The sequence below is a fragment of the Ascaphus truei genome, chromosome 21 (genome assembly GCF_040206685.1).
Source record: "Ascaphus truei isolate aAscTru1 chromosome 21, aAscTru1.hap1, whole genome shotgun sequence".
Taxonomy (NCBI): Eukaryota; Metazoa; Chordata; class Amphibia; order Anura; family Ascaphidae; genus Ascaphus; species Ascaphus truei.
Window position 1 is genome coordinate 13,429,559 of NC_134503.1, and position 19,710 is coordinate 13,449,268.

Genomic DNA, 19,710 nt, shown 5'->3' on the forward strand with positions numbered 1-19,710 from the left:
TGCTGATCCCACCTCTTTTCTTGTTGCTCTCCAGGATGCGGATGTTCAAGGAGATGCAGAGTGCGATCAGTCCTTCTAGGTCTGCCAGGATGTCTCTGCAAGTAAGTTCATCCTTGAGCCTTTCGGAGAGACCTTGCCAAAAAGCATCTTTCAGGGCTCCCTCATTCCAAACAGTCTCTGAAGCCAATGTCCGCAATTTGACTGCATAGCAGCCTATCGGGTGATTCCCTAGTTGGATCCGCATAAGGGTGGTTTCGGCAGTGATTTTCCGAGCTGGCATGTCGAAGATCCTTGGAAAGCCTGGATGAAGGCTGCAGATTTGTGAAGGAAGGGAGAACCCCTCGCGTATAAAACGTGAAGCCCATGCAAGAGCCGCACCAGCCAGGAGCGACATGATAAGCACCACCCGAGATAAATGGGAACCAAAAGAGGATGGTTGCAATTCAAAGTGGATCTGGCATTGATTCAGGAACCCCCTTGCAGCCAGAGGGGGAGCCAGCATAACGTTCAGGGTTGGGGATAGTTAGCTCCTTGAGAACTACCCGAATTGGTGCCGCTTGCTGGACCTGAGGAGTGGGTACCAAAGAGGAATCAGCAGGGGATGCAGAGAGAAAACAGGTAGTGAGGGTTTGCAAGGTGGAGGCGATGAATCCAATTTAGAACCCAACATAGCCAGGTGGGTGGAGTGTCTACCCTGGCGTTGGCCCTGGAAGGATACGGCCTTCTCCACCTCTGTGGGGTCCATTGCGTGGCCTGTGCAATGTTATACGACTGCATATGTTGCTTTGTACTGTCCAGGAGACAGACCCTCTAGGCAGAGTGTGAGCAATCCAGTCCAGGAAGAAGCGGACTTCCAGCCTCAGTGGCCATATTTGTAGAGGCAACGAAGTCAGAATTAGAACTAGTATCACAAGCACGCTACCAATGTGTCACATTTGACTCCTCCCTCACATTCTCCTCTTGCATTCACAAAGTAGCTAATATCTGTTGATTTTTGCTCTGTAGCATTGCAAAGATACGTCCTGTTTTCTTTTGCTTCTATGCTCAAACTCTAACGCAGGCCCCCCATTCTCTCCATCTCGACTATGGCAACCTTCTACTGTCCGGCCTTTCTGCCTCTCACCTGTCTCCCCTACAACCTATCCTGCTGCTAGATTAATTTCACTCTCTCCTAAATCTGTCTCAGATTCGCTACGGCTGAAATCCCTCTCCAGACTTCCTATTACAAATCCCATATTACCTACAACATTTTCAGTCTCTCTTTTAAGGCCATACCCTCTGCCCCTTGCATTGCAACCCTAATTTCTCACTATACACCTGCTTGCCTTTTGCACTCTGCTCAAGGATGTCCTATGTCTACCCCTTTTTGTATCTAAAGCCCCCTTCCGCCTAAAACCTCTCACTGCTCCACACTTCTGGAATGTCCTTCCCCTCAATACCCGACTAGCACCCTCTCTCTCCACCTTTAGGACCTTTCTTAAAACACCCATCTTTAACGAAGAATGGCTGATATTATACATCTCAGATGCACTGACCGTGGCCCCTTGCGGACACACTCACCAGAACACCCTCCTGTCTGTGTACGGTCTCCCCACTTACCACTTATATTATAAGCTCTTTGGGGCAGGGACTCCTTTTCCTAATGCTATTTTTATGTCTGAATCGTTTATTCCCATTATGTCTCATAATTTTGGCACATATATTACTGCTGTAAAGCGCCATGTACATGGATGGCTCTATACACATAAAGATATGCATGCATACAGTACTTACATAGTGTGTGCAGACTTCTGTTGTAAATGTGTTTGTGCAGGATAATGTGTGTGGCATTGTGTGTAGACTTCATACTGCGTGTGCTGTTGTGTATATGCTTGTTGATGTGAATGTGTCACTGTGTGCATGCTGGTTAATATCTATGTCATTGAGGGTCTTTTTGTTTTGCCATCTATTTGCCATGTGCTGTTACCTTGAGTCCAACTTTCCCTGGCTGTCCTGGGTCCCCATGTGGTCCAACCTCCCCCTAATACAGGAGAGAGCAGTTCATATCAGCAGAAATAGCCTTATATGTGGACTGGTACACCCCATGCATTTACATACCAGAACAAGACCAGCCAAACGTGCACATCTTTCGCATGCACACATAATACAGTACACACAACTCCTCCTTCACACATGCACACACATGCACACACTGAAGAAGTAGTTAATTCTACGAAACTAGTTGGATGTAACATTCTATTGCCTTATATCTGCTTACATTGGCCTTTGTCTATGTATTGGCCTGTCCTGTTTTTATTTCATCCTGTGTGCTGTTTTGGACACTTGTGAGAGACTTTGAAAGACTGTTCAAACTTCCCTATTGAATCCACCACTGCTGCATCGTGGCACGCTGAGGGCACCCCAGCAAGCTGCGTTTTAACCTCTGTGCAGAGGATACACCTGCCGAGGTACAGGAGCAGCTTCATATCGGCCAGGAAGCAGGAGCGATTTCACCGAGCCCCAGTACCAGCTGCTGAACCTGGCTGCATGAAGGGAAATCCCCTTGGGAGTGAAAAGACTGACGCCCTGCCCCAGAATCAACTGAGCTGCAGCAGCAGAGGGAAGCAAGCACCTGAATCTACAGCTAACAGCTGCCGAGTGGTAAACAGTGTGATACACACTACATGCCTTTTACCAACTTTTTTCATGTACGCAGATATATTACCCCCTTTTTAATTCTATAATATATTGTTGAATTTGCTTCACTATTTGGCGTTGTGCGCTGTTTTCTTTTGTTTCCACACACTGTAGATACCTTTTGTCCAGGATGTCCAGTCCTTCCTCTTTCTCCAGCAGGTCCTCGGAATCCCTAAGAAGAAAAGAGAGCTACTGCTACGGGGACATTTATATGATAAACTGTTGCTATAGGTGTACAGGCATACCCCGGTTTAAGGACACTCACTTTAAGTACACTCGCGAGTAAGTACATATCGCCCAATAGGCAAACGGCGGCTCACGCATGCGCCTGTCGTCACGTCCTGAACAGCAATACCGGCTCCCTACCTGTACCGAAGCTGTGCACAAGCGGGGAGGCTATAGAGCCTGTTACACATGTGTTATTTACATCAGTTATGCATGTATATGATGATTGCAGTACAGTACAAGCATCGATAAGTGGGGAAAAGGTAGTGCTTCACTTTAAGTACATTTTCACTTTACATACATGCTTCGGTCCCATTGCGTACGCTAATGCGGGGTATGCCTGTATATTCTGGCCCAAGACATACAGTAGCCGGATTGGCTATGATATATTATGGCCCAAGACATTGTAAAATAACTACTTGTAATGCTGGGAACCTTCATTACTGGAAACGATAAGTATTGATTTATATCCTGATATCGATTAGTATATGCGCACAAGCTTTGAGAGCCCTCATTCTATGTGGAATGGTTTGCTTGTCTCCTGGCTCATGGTATTCATAATGCAGTTGGTCAACGGTGCAAAAACCCAGCAAACAGATATAGATTTAAAGGTTCATTGGTGGAGTGTGATGTTTGTTCTTTAGCGGTATTATATATACACATGCACATGGATTATAAGTGATGGGGCTCTCCTCCGGGACAGCACAAATGTATTGGACGTCCCTAACATACATCCACACCAAGGTTTAATGTGTCAGGTTGTCTTGTTTTCAAAATGTAATGAAGTGAGTGATGCACGACCTGCATCTGCTAGTTTTACTATAACAGGATATTCTCTATATTGATGCTTTCAAACGTGCAACAGTGACTTAGGCCGAGTCCATAGAAGGACAGGCCGCGCTGAGCCATGCGGACGCTCCGCGCTGAGCCCCTGCATCCTCAATGAGGATGCCTTTAGAGGGGGCTCACGCGAGCGTCCGCAGGCGTGCTGAGGCGCTGGAGTTTTCAGCTGACAGCCAAGCTGTTTTTCAGCGCGCTGTCGGCTGAATACATCCAATCAGCGCGGAGCTGCGTCAACGTCACGGTGCCGTGACGTCGGCGCCGTGACGTCGACGTGTCGTGGGCGATTGGCCCAGCGACGTCACTGCCCCGCCTCCCTCAGTCTCCCCCCGCCTCCGATCACGCCCGCTGGCTCGCCTGCATAGGCATGAAATCGTGCAGATTTCAGCAAGCGAGCCTCAGCGTCAGCGCGGCTCGGCTCAACCCTCTATGGCCTTGGCCTTATGGGGAAAGAGGGTACAATGCAGGAGTGGGAGATTTTGGGAACCAATTGGTTGTGACATAGTGTAGAGATGTTAAAGGGAGGCGTAAAGTTTAGCATGCGACGCAGTCATATTATTCCAATTTGTGTGCATCAAAAAAACCACCATGTCAGAGCTAACCTTTTCATAATCATATGTGTGTGTCAAATGTATCAAACATGCAAAAGAGGTCACATCGGATGCTAATGCGAAAGGATAAACGGTTCATTTATGGAGGAACTATGTTCTCTGCTTGATGCATAGCTCGAAAACTGTTCCACAGGAGAGTTTTCCTTTAGCCCTTAGGGTGCCCCAGGACATAGTCACTACACCATGGGGACTTGGCCCTCCTTTGGCCCCAGGATGTAGTGACCACGCCATGCCCACGGGGGGTGTTTTATTTTATTAGATCGCGTCCTGCGTTCCCATGGAGGGCAGAACGCGATCTAACCAGTAAAGGAACGGAGGAGGACTCCCTCCTCTTCCGTTTCCTCCAAAATGGCCACGTGAACACACTGTGCCGGAGGGGCCGTGGCAGTCAGGCACTCACAGGGGTAAATCCCATACAGTATAGTATTACCCATAGTATGGAGTCTGGCATCTATCCATGATCCATGTTGGGTATTATTCATCATAGTCTCAAACCTGCAAAACCATTGCACAAAAACAGAACAATATTTCTACATTTTGTCTTTGATAAACAGCGTGCTATTTTTGCCCCCAGTTTTGCCATTGGGACACCTTGATGAATTCTCCCTAATGGATGCTCTACACATCTGTACAAAGCATCAATGGCGATCTACCAACATAAAAGAAAATGGAAAGTTCGTTCTGACACATCACACGCTGTGCCATGTTCTGTTTGCATTAGCATGAGATGCAAGATGGATTTCCTACAATCTGATGAATGTTTACTGGAGATATTTCTGCCTCCGCAGACCTGGCAGAGGTTTTTGATCCAAGCTGGTCTGGCCTCTCTACATAGTTAAAATGATGCTAAGAAAAGCAAGATGAAAAAGATGGTGTTTTTGTTAGTCTTGGTTCAAAATGGCCGCATTCTCCGCACACGCTCAGTGGGCACTCGTGATATCATTTCCATAAAACGACCAACAGCATTGAAGGAAATGGTCATCAACAAGCTCCAGTGTTTCATAAAACGACATAACATGGGATTATGTCAACAAGATACCATAACATGGTGGGACTCTTCACAAACAGGATGTACATGTCACAGCTAAAACACTTACATACATGCCCACAGCACCCTGCGGTCCTTCTGGGCCTTGCTTTCCAGAAAAGCCCTGCAAGAGAACACACAACCAGGGTCATTTTCCCTTTGTTCAGGAATTATAAGTATCTCTGCTCCAAAAATAGCACAATACACCACACTTTCCCAAAAGAAATATAATATTAATGCTCGTCATTGGTCATCTATCTCTGATCATTCTGGGGTTGTCTTTTTGCACCCGTTTTGCAACTGTTGCAACTGTAAGAATGAGAAATAGCCCAGGTGTACAGTATACAATTATTGGCCTGAATGCCTCATTCTCCCAAGGTAATACAATGATATATTCTAAGAACATTAATGAGCTGCAGACCTCAAGGATACCAGTCTTATCTTTTTGGTGCTGTTTGAGTAATCCTTGAAATACTTCTTGTTGTTTTGGACTTTGTTCTACTCTCTATAATTCATTTTACTAAATAAAGTGAGACGACTCATTTCTGACCCATATCCTGACATTTATCAACTGTAATCAGATTTGTGACATGCTATTTTATCCTGACTTAATGTTCTGACACCCAACCGTTTTTTTGGTGACCATATCATAAAATCATAATCTCTATCTTGTGTTCAGTTCTCCTTTCCTTTCATATGGTACAGTTTAAACCTCTTACCCCGTCTCCTGGGTTTCCTGGTTCTCCATCCATTCCCGGTCTACCAGCAAAGCCCTAGAAGACCACAAAGAAGAAAGAATAAGAGAAAGGTCTGGGCAACATTGGGCAAGACATTTCACGTGGTGCCTTGGAAGAAAAAAAGGTATAGATGCTCACAGTTGTGCCTGGAGGTCCATCTCTGCCAATGTCTCCACGAGGGCCTCCGAAACCCTGAAGAAAACGACAAAACGAAGACAGAAGTCTCTTGTAACTCTAAGGAACCATTTGATCCTTCCAAGGTTATGTGAACTGTATGCTCATTAGACCAGTATCTTCAGGGATCATTAAGTGCTTCAGTGACTGCGTTGGGCATGGAAATGATATAACACTAAGGCAGATCTCTCTTTTCAAGGATAAATTATGTGATATATTTTGAATTTATTTTAACTTGAAGGGCTATCTTTGTTATATGAATGGAAGCAGCCAACAGTGCAAATCGATTTCTAAAAAGGAATGTAAACCGTCAAGCAGCAAAAGGTCATTGCCTGTGTACCTGTGTGGCTCATATGGACTTGTTACAAGTCAATTGTGATCCAACGTACTTACAGTCAGTCCTCTACTCCCAGGACTCCCTGGAGCACCGGTGGATCCCTGAGGCAGGATGAGGAAGAGAGGGAATTTCAGATCCCAAATGACTGGGCAGCATCTTCTAAGTTAACACGTTAGTGTTGTTGATGCACAAATCAAATGCTGGACTATAAAGTCTTAAATATTCAAAGATAAGAGTATACAAAGCAGCAATATTGTTCATCAAGTGCTGAAGACACATGAGTGGTGGGTAAACATGGGTACAGCACTGCAGACCTTCCCATCAACACTACCATGCAGACAATGCTATAGGCAGAGAGTAGCAGCACACACACTGCATTGCAGGCACACAGGATGGTGCCAAGGGCACACACAGAACAGATACACACACACAGCATAACACCAGTACAAACGCATACATCTGTTCTAACTTTAGCAATTGTATAGTACTATTATATAATGCAAGCCTGTGGGTTTGTGCTGCCTTTATTTAACTCTGCAAGCAACCTTTCATCTTTACATTTTATAGGACCTCTTTTCGTCCTATTGGATCATCAGTTCTGTGAGGAAGCGATTTCAGCGATATATGCTAAGTGACCTGTCAATGCTGTATATATTTAGGCTTGATGGTGTGTACACTGCCAGTACTATAAAAAAAATAACAATTTACACATGATTCCCGTACTGTATATATTTTGTACACTTAACTCTGCGGTATGCACACTGCCTGCATTACAAACACATTAAACATAGTGCACTATGCGCAGCCATAACACACACACACATCTAGTGCTGTACATTACAATTTCTATATACACTTACAACTATGATGTGCATACACCCATTGCTAAATACATACAAGAACACTATGCTATAAACTGATGTATGCACACAACCATCCGATAAAGATGGATAAATAGAAGCACAGGTCAGTGGAAGAAGACCTCTTTAATTGAGAACAAAGTCATGGGAACATCACACTGTAAGAGTACACCTGCAGCAGGGTGAAGCGCCATGCCATATAATGGGTAAGTAGTGCATAGTGGGAACCTGTGTACCAGGAAGTCCTTCTGCGCCCTCTGAGCCCTGAACGCCACGCTGACCCTGCACAGAGAGAGAGAAATAAATAGGCAAATATTCCAGGGAAATAAATGTGTAATCCTTGTGTGTGAGGAAGAGCAGGAGTTTCAGATCTCTTTCGTGGGTATGGTGAAGAATTGACTTACCGGTGCTCCCGGCATCCCCACGAGGCCTCTCTGTCCCATACGGCCCTGTAATGGAAAGAAAACAACATATAAGCCTCAAGACTTTCTGCCTATATTGACCACTCTCTCTATCCATCCAACACATCTTTCCTTCATTTAGTGTATAAGCTCTTTGAATCAGGGCTGTTTATACCTGTTCTGCTACTTGGCATTCATGTTTTGTATGTTACATTGTTTAGTTATCACTGTGACGGGAGGGGGAAATGTGACTGCTTTTAATAAAAGTCAAGCCTGCCATTACCCCATACCTGTCAGTAATACATTTGTATTATGTTATATGTTTATATGTATTGTGTAGCCTGGTTCTCTGCAGTCCCCTCTCTTCCCTTCCCATCTCCCCCCTCACTACCTGCTTCTCTCCTTCACCTCCTAGGTCTTCTGTCTTCTGCTCCTCTAGACCTCTTACACACTCCCTGTACCTTATTCCTCCACTCTAGTTCTCCTCGCTCTATTGTACACTTCTTCTCCTTGTTACATTTCCCACTGTGACCCTCTTCATTCTCAGACTCATTAGAGCTTAAACCCCAGGTCACGTTTCCTCCCTGGCCTGTCTGTGCCCACCTTCCCCCTTCTCTCTCTCCAATGAGGCTTTCTTATAGAGCTGGGCAAAAACACCCAGAGATCTTTTTACTGTCAGGGCAGAAGTGCTGCTGGTTACCCGGTTTCCTCTCGGTCCTGGCACCCCTTTCAGTCCATCATGTCCACGGTTGCCCTAAAATCCATGAACGGAAAATACATTACGCAGTATGTGCAGCTATCACTGGGGTATTCATTCCGGGCAACACAAGAGGCACAGAAAAACTATAATAGGATCAACATCTCCTCATGCATAAAAGGGTCAGCATGTCTCTCGTAAGGGCAGTTTCAAGCACTTCATATTGGACTAACCTTTATCCCAACACTGCCATTTGGGCCGGGGGGGCCTATCTGTCCTTCTCCTCCCTACAAATAAAAAATAGGGTTAAGATGCAGTATTATCATATACTTGGAACTAATTACAGTGACTCAGCCATGGTCATATGGGGTTAATATTCGTTCCAAACCATAATCTCTCAGTATATGTATGTATGTGTATGTGTGTGTGTGTGTGTGTGTGTGTGTGTGTGTGTGTGTGTGTGTATATATGTGTGTTGTTGGTGGGTTATATTAAATCAGGTGCTGGAGTCAGATCCTGTTTTTGGGAAATTCAATGACTACACTAAGTACATTATACAAACTAATACCCTGGAGTTCTGAGAATAGGTACTGAAACACCTGCGACATACAGTACACACGTTACTTGAAGAGCTAGTCTACAAATACAGTACAAATACGTGACTCGTAATGTATCAATGATGTCCTGGGTCAAAAACGGATACTGAAAACAGAACTAGGTTTATCAAATGTGGTGTTGGAAAAAAGAACATTTATTAGCCATTCGCATTAGCATAATTATTGCCATTTCCTTTTGAGAAAGGCCCTTGAGGCTGAAACGTCAACTATTGGCCAATACATTTTCTATGCAGAAATCCACAGTGTCTTTCATACATGATATTGGGAGTACCTAGCAGAGATTCCTGAACCTGGAGCACCGGTATTTATATTCTTTTTTTCCCTTGGGGAGTGCAGTATTACACTTCAAACCGTTGGCAAAAAGAACACATTGCTTTAAAAGGAAGATTTTATTTGATAAATGTGCTGTGGGGGTGATGGGGGGGGTTGGGATTGAACAGGGTAACGCTGATAACTACGATGTTGTAAACCCTTTGACATGTTTAAAACTCTTTGATGTGGGCATGAAGTCTGAACACGAAATAATTGTTGACATGGTCAGAGAAGTTTAAAAGAACAACCACCCACTGCTGGTTTGTAATGTTTTTGGGTCAAGGTAGAGACCTGGTCCTATAGAGAGGAGGCAAAGTATCAAGAGAGAAGGACTCAATACTCACTACAGCTCCATTGGGTCCCATCTGCCCTTTGAGACCGGGAAACCCCACAAAGCCAACTTGTCCATGATCCCCAGGAGGGCCTTTAGCCCCACGCACCCCTGGACAACCCTACAGAAGAAACAGATTAGACATCATGCAATTGAAGGTTTTGCAGGTGAACCCAGGATTGGAGCTGAAATGTTTTAACCAGTTTTTCCCAGCGAGTACAGAGATGATGTAGCAAAACTCTGCATTTGTAAATAACCGGGAAGCAATTAGCACTGTTTTTACGAACAAGTCTTTTCAGAAGGGTTTATGCCCCATTCATCACCTCTGCTAGTCTTCACTCACCTTGTCTCCTTTTGCTCCTGGATCTCCTTTCTCTCCATTTGCAACAACACGACCCTGTTAATGGCAGCAAAGGACTACTTAGAAACGTGTCTGAAGGTGAAGCCTCCACTACAAATCCCTGTCCCCCACATTTCTGCTCTATCCCTTCCACTGCTGCATCCCCGAGTGGAAAGGGGAGGGATAGTCCATATCTGTCTAGACTCTGCGGATCATCATTTTCTATTAGGCCATCTATATACTACTCCCTTTGGCCCAGATCCACTAGGGTCAGTTATTGACTTAACAAGGTACTAATTTAAGTTAACACCACATTAAGTGTTAACGTCTTCAAAGATTCACAACGCAGTGTTAAGTGCTGTTTTTGGACATTGCAGTAACTGTAGTGTCTGTTTGTGCTAATATTATGCAATATGCAATATTATGCCTATGCTAATAAGATATACACCAGCAGGGGTTGTCGCCTATAATTAGCTTGGTGTGCCCATCATTGTGTATGCTCACAAAGTTGGACTTTAAGATATGTTTCTAGCCTCATACACGGAGAATATATTTCTTACCTTGTCTCCTGGATGTCCATTTGGACCTGGCCAACCAATTAATCCCTAAAAGTTAAAATACACATTTGAAGGGAAGGACACAAGAGTTATGCATTACAAATGAATATGTACAATTTTACTTGTCACCCCTAAAGGCTATATACAGCCCGGTGTCTTATTTAGCACAGCACATGTTCAGGGCTGAGTCTCACTTAGCACAGTTTTAGATTACAATGAGGTGGTAATTTGCTATCCTAATCGCCCATCACTGTCTTCCCATCTCTCGTTGTTCTGCATGCGGAGCACTTTGTTCCCTGATAAATGAACAATAATATGTTTAGTGTTGGCCCAGTCTATGCACTGAGCTGAGTAGTTAAGTCGAACCCAACACAGTCTTTGTACATGGATTAGTGTCACCTCATATACTGGCACTCATGTTTAAGGTCACCTTGTTCAATGCTGTTTGCGCTGTAAACTTGTGCACTAATCACATCTGTGAAATGGGTAGACTGGTGCAGTATGTCAATGCACACAGGCATTTATAGGCTGCTTGAGTTAAGTTACTTACTATGGGCCCTTTGGGCCCTCGTTCCCCTCTCAATCCCATGGGGCCTGTTTCTCCCTGTAAAAAAGAGAAAGCTGATCAAGCAGGTTACACAGGCACTGACACACAGGCAGTAACACATGGACAGGTAATCTGGCTGGCAGGGAGACAGAGACAGGCAGATAGAAAGACAGACACAGACAGACACACAGACACACAGACACACAGACACACAGACAGAAACAGAGACACAGACACACAGACAGAAACAGAGACACAGACACAGAGACACAGAGACACAGACAGACATAGACAGACACAGACAGACACACACAGACACACACAGACACACACAGACAGACAGAAAGACACAGACAAACAATAGGAGACACAGACAAACAGAAAGGCAGACACAGACAGACAGGCACACACAGACAGACAGGCACACACAGACAGACTGGCACACACAGACAGACAGGCACTCACAGACAGACAGGCACTCACAGACACACACAGACAGGCACACACAGACAGGCACACACAGACAGACAGGCACTCACAGACACACACAGACAGGCACACACAGACAGGCACACACAGACAGACAGGCACACACAGACATAGACACACACAGACAGGCACTCACAGACAGACAGGCACTCACAGACAGGCACACACAGACACAGACAAACAGGCACTCACAGACAGGCACACACAGACAGACAGGCACACACAGACACAGACAGACACACACAGACACAGACAGACACAGACAAACAGGCAGCCACAGACAGGCAGAGTGAAGCTGGCAGAAGGGAGGCTGAGGAAGGCAGGAAGAAGGGAAAACCAGTATAGACAGAATGACAGACTGAGGTTGGTAAACAAGCCATGGCAGACAAACGGAGACACAGACACAGAGACACAGACACATTACAGAAAAGAAAAGCCGGCAATACAATGACATTTTGTGTATGCTGGTTAAATAAAAAGTTTAACTCTCACCATATCTCCTTTCTGTCCAAGAGGTCCCTCTGCTCCCAGCATCCCCTGCAACAAACCACAGAAGCAAAGACCAGAGGTAACACAACTGTATGAGTGGGAGTGATGCAGGAGAGGGAGAGAAAGAGATAGGACAATATATGTGTTTCGGAATCTCGGGAGAATCAGGGCCGTATAATGATGCCAGCAAACAGGATGACCACAGTTTGATAAGCCCTGATAGAATAAGTGTGTAATAACACTATGAGGGGTAGAAAGGGGGGAGCTGCACAGAGATAAAATAAAGGAGGTGATACTGCAGAATGACCTCTCCTGTGGGTCATCTAATTGTTTGTCAGTATATCACTACCTGAGGTCCCCTCAATCCTGGGTGTCCACGCATACCTTCTACTCCAGGAGGTCCCTGCAGGCGACACAGGGCAGGAACAGGTTAAAAAGGACAAGCGTCTATGTCTAGGTCCTGCTCCTGCATGCTCTGTATGTGCTGTGTGCAGAGGAGATGGGGGGCTGCTCCTGCATGCTCTGTATGTGCTGGGTGCAGGGGAGATGGGGGGGGGGGGAGGGGTGGGCAGGCCCTGCTCCTGCATGCTGTGTATGTGCTGTGTGCAGGGGAGATGGGGGGGGGGGGGGGGGCAGGCCCTGCTCCTGCATGCTGTGTATGTGCTGTGTGCAGGGGAGATGGGGGGCAGGTCCTGCATGCTGTGTATGTGCTGGGTGCAGGGGAGATGGGGGGGGGGGGGGGGGGGCAGGCCCTGCTCCTGCATGCTGTGTATGTGCTGGGTGCAGGGGAGATGGGGGACTGGTCCTGCATGCTGTGTATGTGCTGGGTGCAGAGGAGATGGGGGGGGGGGGGCAGGTCCTGCTCCTGCATGCTCTGTATGTGCTGTGTGCAGAGGAGATGGGGGGCTGGTCCTGCATGCTTTGTATGTGCTGTGTGCAGAGGAGATGGGGGGGCTGGTCCTGCATGCTGTGTATGTGCTGTGTGCAGGGGAGATGGGGGGGCAGGTCTATACCTGATCACGGCATAAAGATTTGCAGAGTAGCAAAAATGGTGTTAGATTGTCTGAACTATTACTCAAAACTGTGTAGAGCAGTGGCAGCCAAGTGCATCAGTGCAAGTGCATCAGTGCAAGTGCATCAGTGCAAGTGCATCAGACGGAGAGGAGACAGCCATTTCCCTGCCTTAGTCCTGCTCTGTGTATAAATTCATGATTTAGTTGGGTAGTGCGGGGGGAAGATGACGTTGGCAATCACTGCTTAGTCACTGCATGGTTCTCTGTTACATACCCGAGGGCCATGGTGACCGGAGACTCCTGGGCAACCTACATCACCCTAAGAAATGACAGAGAAGGGAAAGTGTATATTAGTGTGGTTTCCAAACTATCAACAGGGCACCCCCTGAATGCTGGAATGAACTTATGTTATTGAGCTTTCTTGCCCATATCAGCATGAATAAAGTGTCTACCGGTATAGAGACGGAAGGTAGAAAAACACCGGTTTGTGCAGTGTAATAAGCTCCTTCAGGGCAGGGGTACTTACCTGGGACCCATTCACCCCTTGGGCTCCTGGAAATCCTGGGTTTCCTTGCTCCCCCTATGTGTGACAGAGAGAAGGAGATACAAAATAACCACGTTACCACTCTGTGTGTGTGTGTGTGTGTACCCCAGTTTAGCATGTTATTGGAACACACAGTATACACTCAGAGGGTGATTACTCACCTCCTGCCCAGGTATCCCCTGAGGTCCAGCACTGCCCATTTCCCCCTACAGAAAGGACATTCCTGAGTTCATTCACTGTGGATTAAAGCAGTCTCAGCCTCTCTCTTTATCTCAACTTGGGGTATGAATACGTGTGGGGTCCAGAAGCATTAGTTATCAAATCTTTGCTACACAAATCATCGATTCTTTATCTACATGGATTTATACATGTATATTTAACGCAAACCTGATACTGGTGCATCCAAGAGAAGAAGCACACACAATACATTTCGTAAGGAAGGAAAGGGCTCAGGAGATGACAAAATTAAAAAAAGAACCTTTAACAGATTTTAGGCAGGAAATGGAATACAGTAGATATTTACAAAGCTCGTCTTTAGCGGACTATTTAAGAGAGACTTCCCAGAATCATCAACTAAAGCTACTGTTATTTTCATTCATATGAATGGAGACACTCACAAGAGCCCAGTCTAAAGTCTACCATGGTAACCTAAGAAGCTAGTGGTTACCAAACAATCATGCCTGTGAACATTAAAAATCAGGACCTGCTCAGGGGACAAGATATTTCTGCTTTAATTCACGAGAAATTAGTATCATTGTAGATACCAAGATGAAAACCAGAAGAAAAGGAACAAAACCAGGAATTTAGATTTTCTCCCACTCAACCACTTTTTCCCAACCCCCCCCCCCCCAAGTCTTACTGTTGCTCCTGGGGGGTCTTGGAATCCCACTGTCAGACCCATCACTATGCCACCGACAAGACTAAATCCAGAGACTTGACCCCAACCCTTGACACCAACCAAGCAAACTCTCAATGCACCTAACCAATAGGCCGACCATAATGCTCCCACACCTGCCCACCACAAAGCCATCTTAACAATGACTCTATGCCCATCACATGAAATGTTCCATATGTAACCCCACCATTGTTTTACTAACTAACGTACAGTGTCCTGGATAAGGGCGCTATATAAATGTTGTTATAAATAAATATTTAATAGACGTACAAGTTTACATTGTAAGCAATGAAAAGATCACTGGGGATCCATCATCAGCATTGGACAGACATTAGTTGAAGAGGATGTTCACATACATGCACCAATACGTATTGCCACTCTACTCCTTAATTATTACCCCATCACTAACAAACTGTAATGTTATTGGTGAATACGTCTGCATTTTGGAGAACCACAAAAAAACAAAAACTATGTATGGTTTCCCAAATAAAACAGACAGTGTCTTATAAACTTCTCTCCCACTCAACCACCTTCCCCAATCTCCCCATGTCTTACGGTTGCTCCTGGGGGGCCTTGGAATCCCACTGCTCCCTTAACGCCCATTGGTCCCTATGAAACAAAAAATATCACATTAAGACTAAAGAATAAGTGAGTTAGGACTTCACACCGATGAGATGCTATCAGAATTTACCTGCACCCCAACAAGTCCAGAGGAACCAGGCTCCCCCTTCACACCCTGAAGAGGATGAGAAAAAGATTCAGAATGGAATGGTCTCATATCATAATGCAGGTCACATCCAAGAAACATTATTGTATTTACAGACGGGCTAAAGGGACATTAGAGAATATATAGTCTTCTCAGTCAATTATTTGACATGCAAGATCCCTGTGTAGAGCTGATGATCTTATCATTGGGCTGGAAGAAACAAGATTCACAATTCAAATCCCCATCCAGATCTGTGAGTGAAAATATTGGAACATTTCCAGACTTTCAAACAGTATATATAAATAATAATAGTCGTCTGATTCTAAAAGCACCAATCATTTTGTTGTAACCTACAGTACTATATTAAACATATCACTGTCATTGGTTCGGTTTGGTCCTATGTGGGACTGTGGGGCTTAAACTAAAATAGCAACTTGGTGCTATCAACAGGTGGACAAGAAAAACACTATTATTCCCAATGTGCCCATGTAGAAGGTAGCTGACACCATCTGTAAAATAAACTGGCATGTTTAATACTAGATGGGACCGAAGATGGTAAGTGGGCTACGGTGTAAACTGTTCTTACCTTCATTCCTTTGATACTTTTCTCACCAAATGGTCCAGGAGCTCCGAAGAATCCCTGTGACAGGTGTATAACAGGACAGAGTCAATACTCACTGCCCACACTGCTCATCCCTCTGATTCCTAAGACATTGCACCTTACCTTTATAGCAATGGAAGAACTGAGCTATGTAAATGGCTGTTGAATTGCTAAGAGAAGCAAGTTCATGTTGCGTCTCCTATCGTAGATGTAAGAAAGCGCTTTGTGTGTGAAGCTGCTTTTCCATGGCAGGGAAACCACTGAGTTTCCGTTCAAGTGAACCGGACACGGAGTATGCCCAGCCATTGAGAAAAATAAGGCCTCTAGTACAAGGGCGCGCAAACTTTTTTGTGGCGCCCCCCGCCTCTGTTGGCTGCCACCCTCCTTACCTCGCGTGGCTTCATTTGGGTCGTGTGCCATCACGTGACCCGCTATGTCATTTGACATCACGTTACCAGGGCAACCGTGACACCACATGACCCCGTGGCGTCATTTAACGCCGCGTTGCCATGGTCACGCGCCCTGAAGCCGTCTGGATCCCGGTAAGTAGAGGTTGCAGAGGCCTCGCGCGGTCCCCCAGCATTTCATTTAAATGCCTTGGGGAAGGCCCCCCCCCAATAAAACTCGTGCCCCCCCAGTTTGCGCACCGCTGCTCTAGTATAGGACTTGCAATATTATAATGGTATGTATCAAAGCTTGAACCTAGATACACAAAGCTCTGTTAAACCGGGGAACATACATTAATGTTACGTAAAACAAGAAAGGATATTATGTTTCCTGGGTTAACATGGTGTCCGGAAGACAAATTATATGCAAAAACAATAACTGGAACACATGTCCTTGGCATAGACTTAACCAAACCACGGCGCATTCAATATCAGCGTATACATACTCATCATCATTATACAGAGCGGAGTGTTCATCATCAGTGTATAGAGATACATAGCATCATTGTACAATGCAGCATGTTCATTACCAGTGTATAGAGGTACCTAGCATCATTGTACAGCGAGGCTTATTAATTATCTGTGTATAGAGATACTCAGCGTCATCATATTGTGTTGTTTTTTATTACTAAAGTATTATTATTTGCCACATACACTCAAACACTCGCTCCCCTCACACTCTCCCTCTCTTTCCATCATACCCTCACTTTCTCCCCCACTCTCTTTCCATCACCCTCACTCTCCCTCTTCACCCCTCATGCTCTCTTTCTCTCCCCCTTCACCATCCTCCTCCTCTCTCTTTTTCCCCACCCCCTTTCCTCTCTCCCTAATTTTTCAGTGCTTAGTGCCGGTAAGCATTTTAACAGCCGGTTCTGTAGTACCAGTGCAAGCTGGCGAAACATGGTAATATTAGAATAACATTGCGTTACCATTCAATAACGCGAGGTTATATAAGTCTTAACTTTACTCCGATCCAGACTCCAAATTGGGTCTCTTTTTTTGGGGTGATTTGCCCCGGTTCAATGCAAAACAAACGAAGCAGCGAATGACACAATCACGCAATATGGCGCCGAACTGCGCGGAAACACTGTGGCAAACCGGTGGTCTGCATGCGAGTAGCGTCAAGGTTAGGGATGACCAAAGGTTCCTGTATTAACCTTAGCAGACTTTAGAGGATCGGCGAAGTCACCGATAACACTTTCTTTGCATATTATCACTAACGGCGGAAAACGCCACGTTAAGCAGTTTAATGGAGTTTTATGGATCAGGGCTATTTTTTTATCAGGTCGGAGGTGGAGCTAAACTCATGAGATATCTGCTATGTAGCCAAGGGGTGCTCAACTCCAGTTCTCAATCCCCCCAAACAGGTCGTGTTTACAGGATATCCTAGCTTCAGCACAGGTGGCTCAATAAGAGGCTCAGTTGAAAACTAAGCCTCTGATTCAGCCACCTGTGCTGACACAGAGATGGACTGAGCCACCTGTGCTGAAGCAGGGACTGACTGAGCCACCCGTGCTGAAGCAGAGATATGCTGAAAACTTGACCTGTTGGGAGGTGTGGGGGGGTGGGGGGGGGGGGGCGGCTTGAGGACTGGAGTTGGGCACCCCTGGTGTAACTGATGGGCAAAATTTCTCCATTTAACTTTGGCTTTGGAGGATATTCTTGCACTGATTCACAGTGCAAACATGTCTATTCCCTTACAATATATCTGATACATCTAAGTTTTAACCAATTTTACATTACACATTAATTGTATGTTGTCATCCTTCCCCTCATTGTGTTTCAGAACCTAAAATGTTGCCACAACATAAATAAACAATTAATAACGCCACAAGCAAATGCCAAAATCTTTTTCTTTTTTTTTACCGAGTGTGTATACAGGCATACCCCGCATTAACGTACGCAATGGGACCGGAGCATGTATGTAAAGCAAAAATGTACTTAAAGTGAAGCACTACCTTCTTCCACTTATTGATGCATGTACTGTACTGCAATCGTCATATATGTGCATAACTGGTGTAAATAACGCATTTGTAACAGGCTCTATAGTCTCCCCGCTTGTGCACAGCTTCGGTACAGGTAGGGAGCCGGTATTGCTGTTCAGGACGTGCTGACAGGCGCATGCATGAGCTGCCGTTTGCCTATTGGACGATGTGTACTTACTCGCGAGTGTACTTAAAGTGAGTGTCCTTAAAGCGGGGTATGCCTGTATATCTTTTGGGTACCTTGCTTGACAGTTTAAGTAACAAAATGTTAATCTCATGAATTAAAACTCAGCAGACTTGGGGTACCCTTGGTAATTACTTGTGAGATGTTAGAATAATGGGAACGTTCTCTCTATTACAAGAGCAAACGTTAAATGCAGAAGAATTCTTCCAAAGTATCCACATAAAACAGTTCATCTTTTTCACCAAAATCTAGCTGGGTTACATGATATTAACCCATCAGCCTGCTGTCCAGAAAACGCAGACACATTTAGGATAAGTACTGTATCGGTCGTCTAAATTTAGTATTGTATGTCTTATTGTATGTCTTTATTTGTATAGCGCCATTGATGTACATAGCGCTTCACAGTAGTAATACACGTGGTAATCATATAAATAACAAATAATATAAATAACAGGTCATGGGAATAAGTGCTTCAGACATAAACGTAACATTTAGGAAGAGGAGTCTCTGCTCCGAGGAGCTTACAATCTAATTGAAGTATAGGTTGAACTTGGACACGTCTTTTTTCAACCTCGTCAACTATGTAACTATGTAGTTCTTACGATGGGCAACTCACCTCTTCCCCTTGTTCTCCCGTCTGTCCTTGGTCCCCCTTAAACCCTTGTGGACCCTGCAACAAAAGAGAACTTGCAAATATACAAATATACATTGGAATGATGGAGGGAGTGAGATAATGTAACAGTGAAGGGTTTAAACAAGTGATTTTCTGCATGAACTTCAGCAGAGATTGGATCATGAAATCATACAGTGCAGATTCTCTAGCATACAAAGCGAAGTATCACTGCAGATTATATAGAAGGGAGCTTCACAGGAGGGTTGCACAATGTTGAGCAGTATAGGGTTCAAGAGAAAGATGCTCAGCAGAATCTGCTGATGCAAAGGGCTCCTTGGCGTTATTCTCTACATCAGTGATTCCTAACAGGGGATTCGGGAGGAGTCTCCAAGGGGTAATGGTGGCTCCCAGGCAGTACAGTGGGGTTCCTGAGCCCGTGGGGGGACAGTGCACTTA

General features: G+C 45.1%; 1 protein-coding gene across 2 annotated transcripts in view; it reads right to left on the minus strand.

The window, feature by feature from the left end:
- The window catches only part of LOC142472165 (uncharacterized), a 190,456-nt gene that overhangs the window by 29,658 nt on the left and 141,088 nt on the right, over window positions 1-19,710 (minus strand). For both annotated transcript variants that reach the window (XR_012789617.1, XM_075579021.1), the window contains exons 14-36: window positions 19,258-19,311; window positions 16,012-16,065; window positions 15,411-15,455; window positions 15,275-15,328; window positions 13,986-14,030; window positions 13,807-13,860; window positions 13,555-13,599; window positions 12,617-12,670; window positions 12,271-12,315; window positions 11,293-11,346; window positions 10,746-10,790; window positions 10,189-10,242; window positions 9,859-9,966; window positions 8,819-8,872; window positions 8,589-8,642; window positions 7,892-7,936; window positions 7,716-7,769; window positions 6,684-6,728; window positions 6,255-6,308; window positions 6,099-6,152; window positions 5,450-5,503; window positions 2,795-2,848; window positions 1,967-2,020 (exon numbers count right to left, since the gene is read on the minus strand). Coding sequence is in view for 1 of the 2 variants with exons in the window: in XM_075579021.1 (XP_075435136.1) it covers window positions 1,967-2,020; window positions 2,795-2,848; window positions 5,450-5,503; window positions 6,099-6,152; window positions 6,255-6,308; window positions 6,684-6,728; window positions 7,716-7,769; window positions 7,892-7,936; window positions 8,589-8,642; window positions 8,819-8,872; window positions 9,859-9,966; window positions 10,189-10,242; window positions 10,746-10,790; window positions 11,293-11,346; window positions 12,271-12,315; window positions 12,617-12,670; window positions 13,555-13,599; window positions 13,807-13,860; window positions 13,986-14,030; window positions 15,275-15,328; window positions 15,411-15,455; window positions 16,012-16,065; window positions 19,258-19,311 (1,233 nt within the window). In the remaining variant the exon portion in view is untranslated. The remainder of the gene's footprint in view (window positions 1-1,966; window positions 2,021-2,794; window positions 2,849-5,449; window positions 5,504-6,098; window positions 6,153-6,254; window positions 6,309-6,683; window positions 6,729-7,715; window positions 7,770-7,891; window positions 7,937-8,588; window positions 8,643-8,818; window positions 8,873-9,858; window positions 9,967-10,188; window positions 10,243-10,745; window positions 10,791-11,292; window positions 11,347-12,270; window positions 12,316-12,616; window positions 12,671-13,554; window positions 13,600-13,806; window positions 13,861-13,985; window positions 14,031-15,274; window positions 15,329-15,410; window positions 15,456-16,011; window positions 16,066-19,257; window positions 19,312-19,710) is intronic.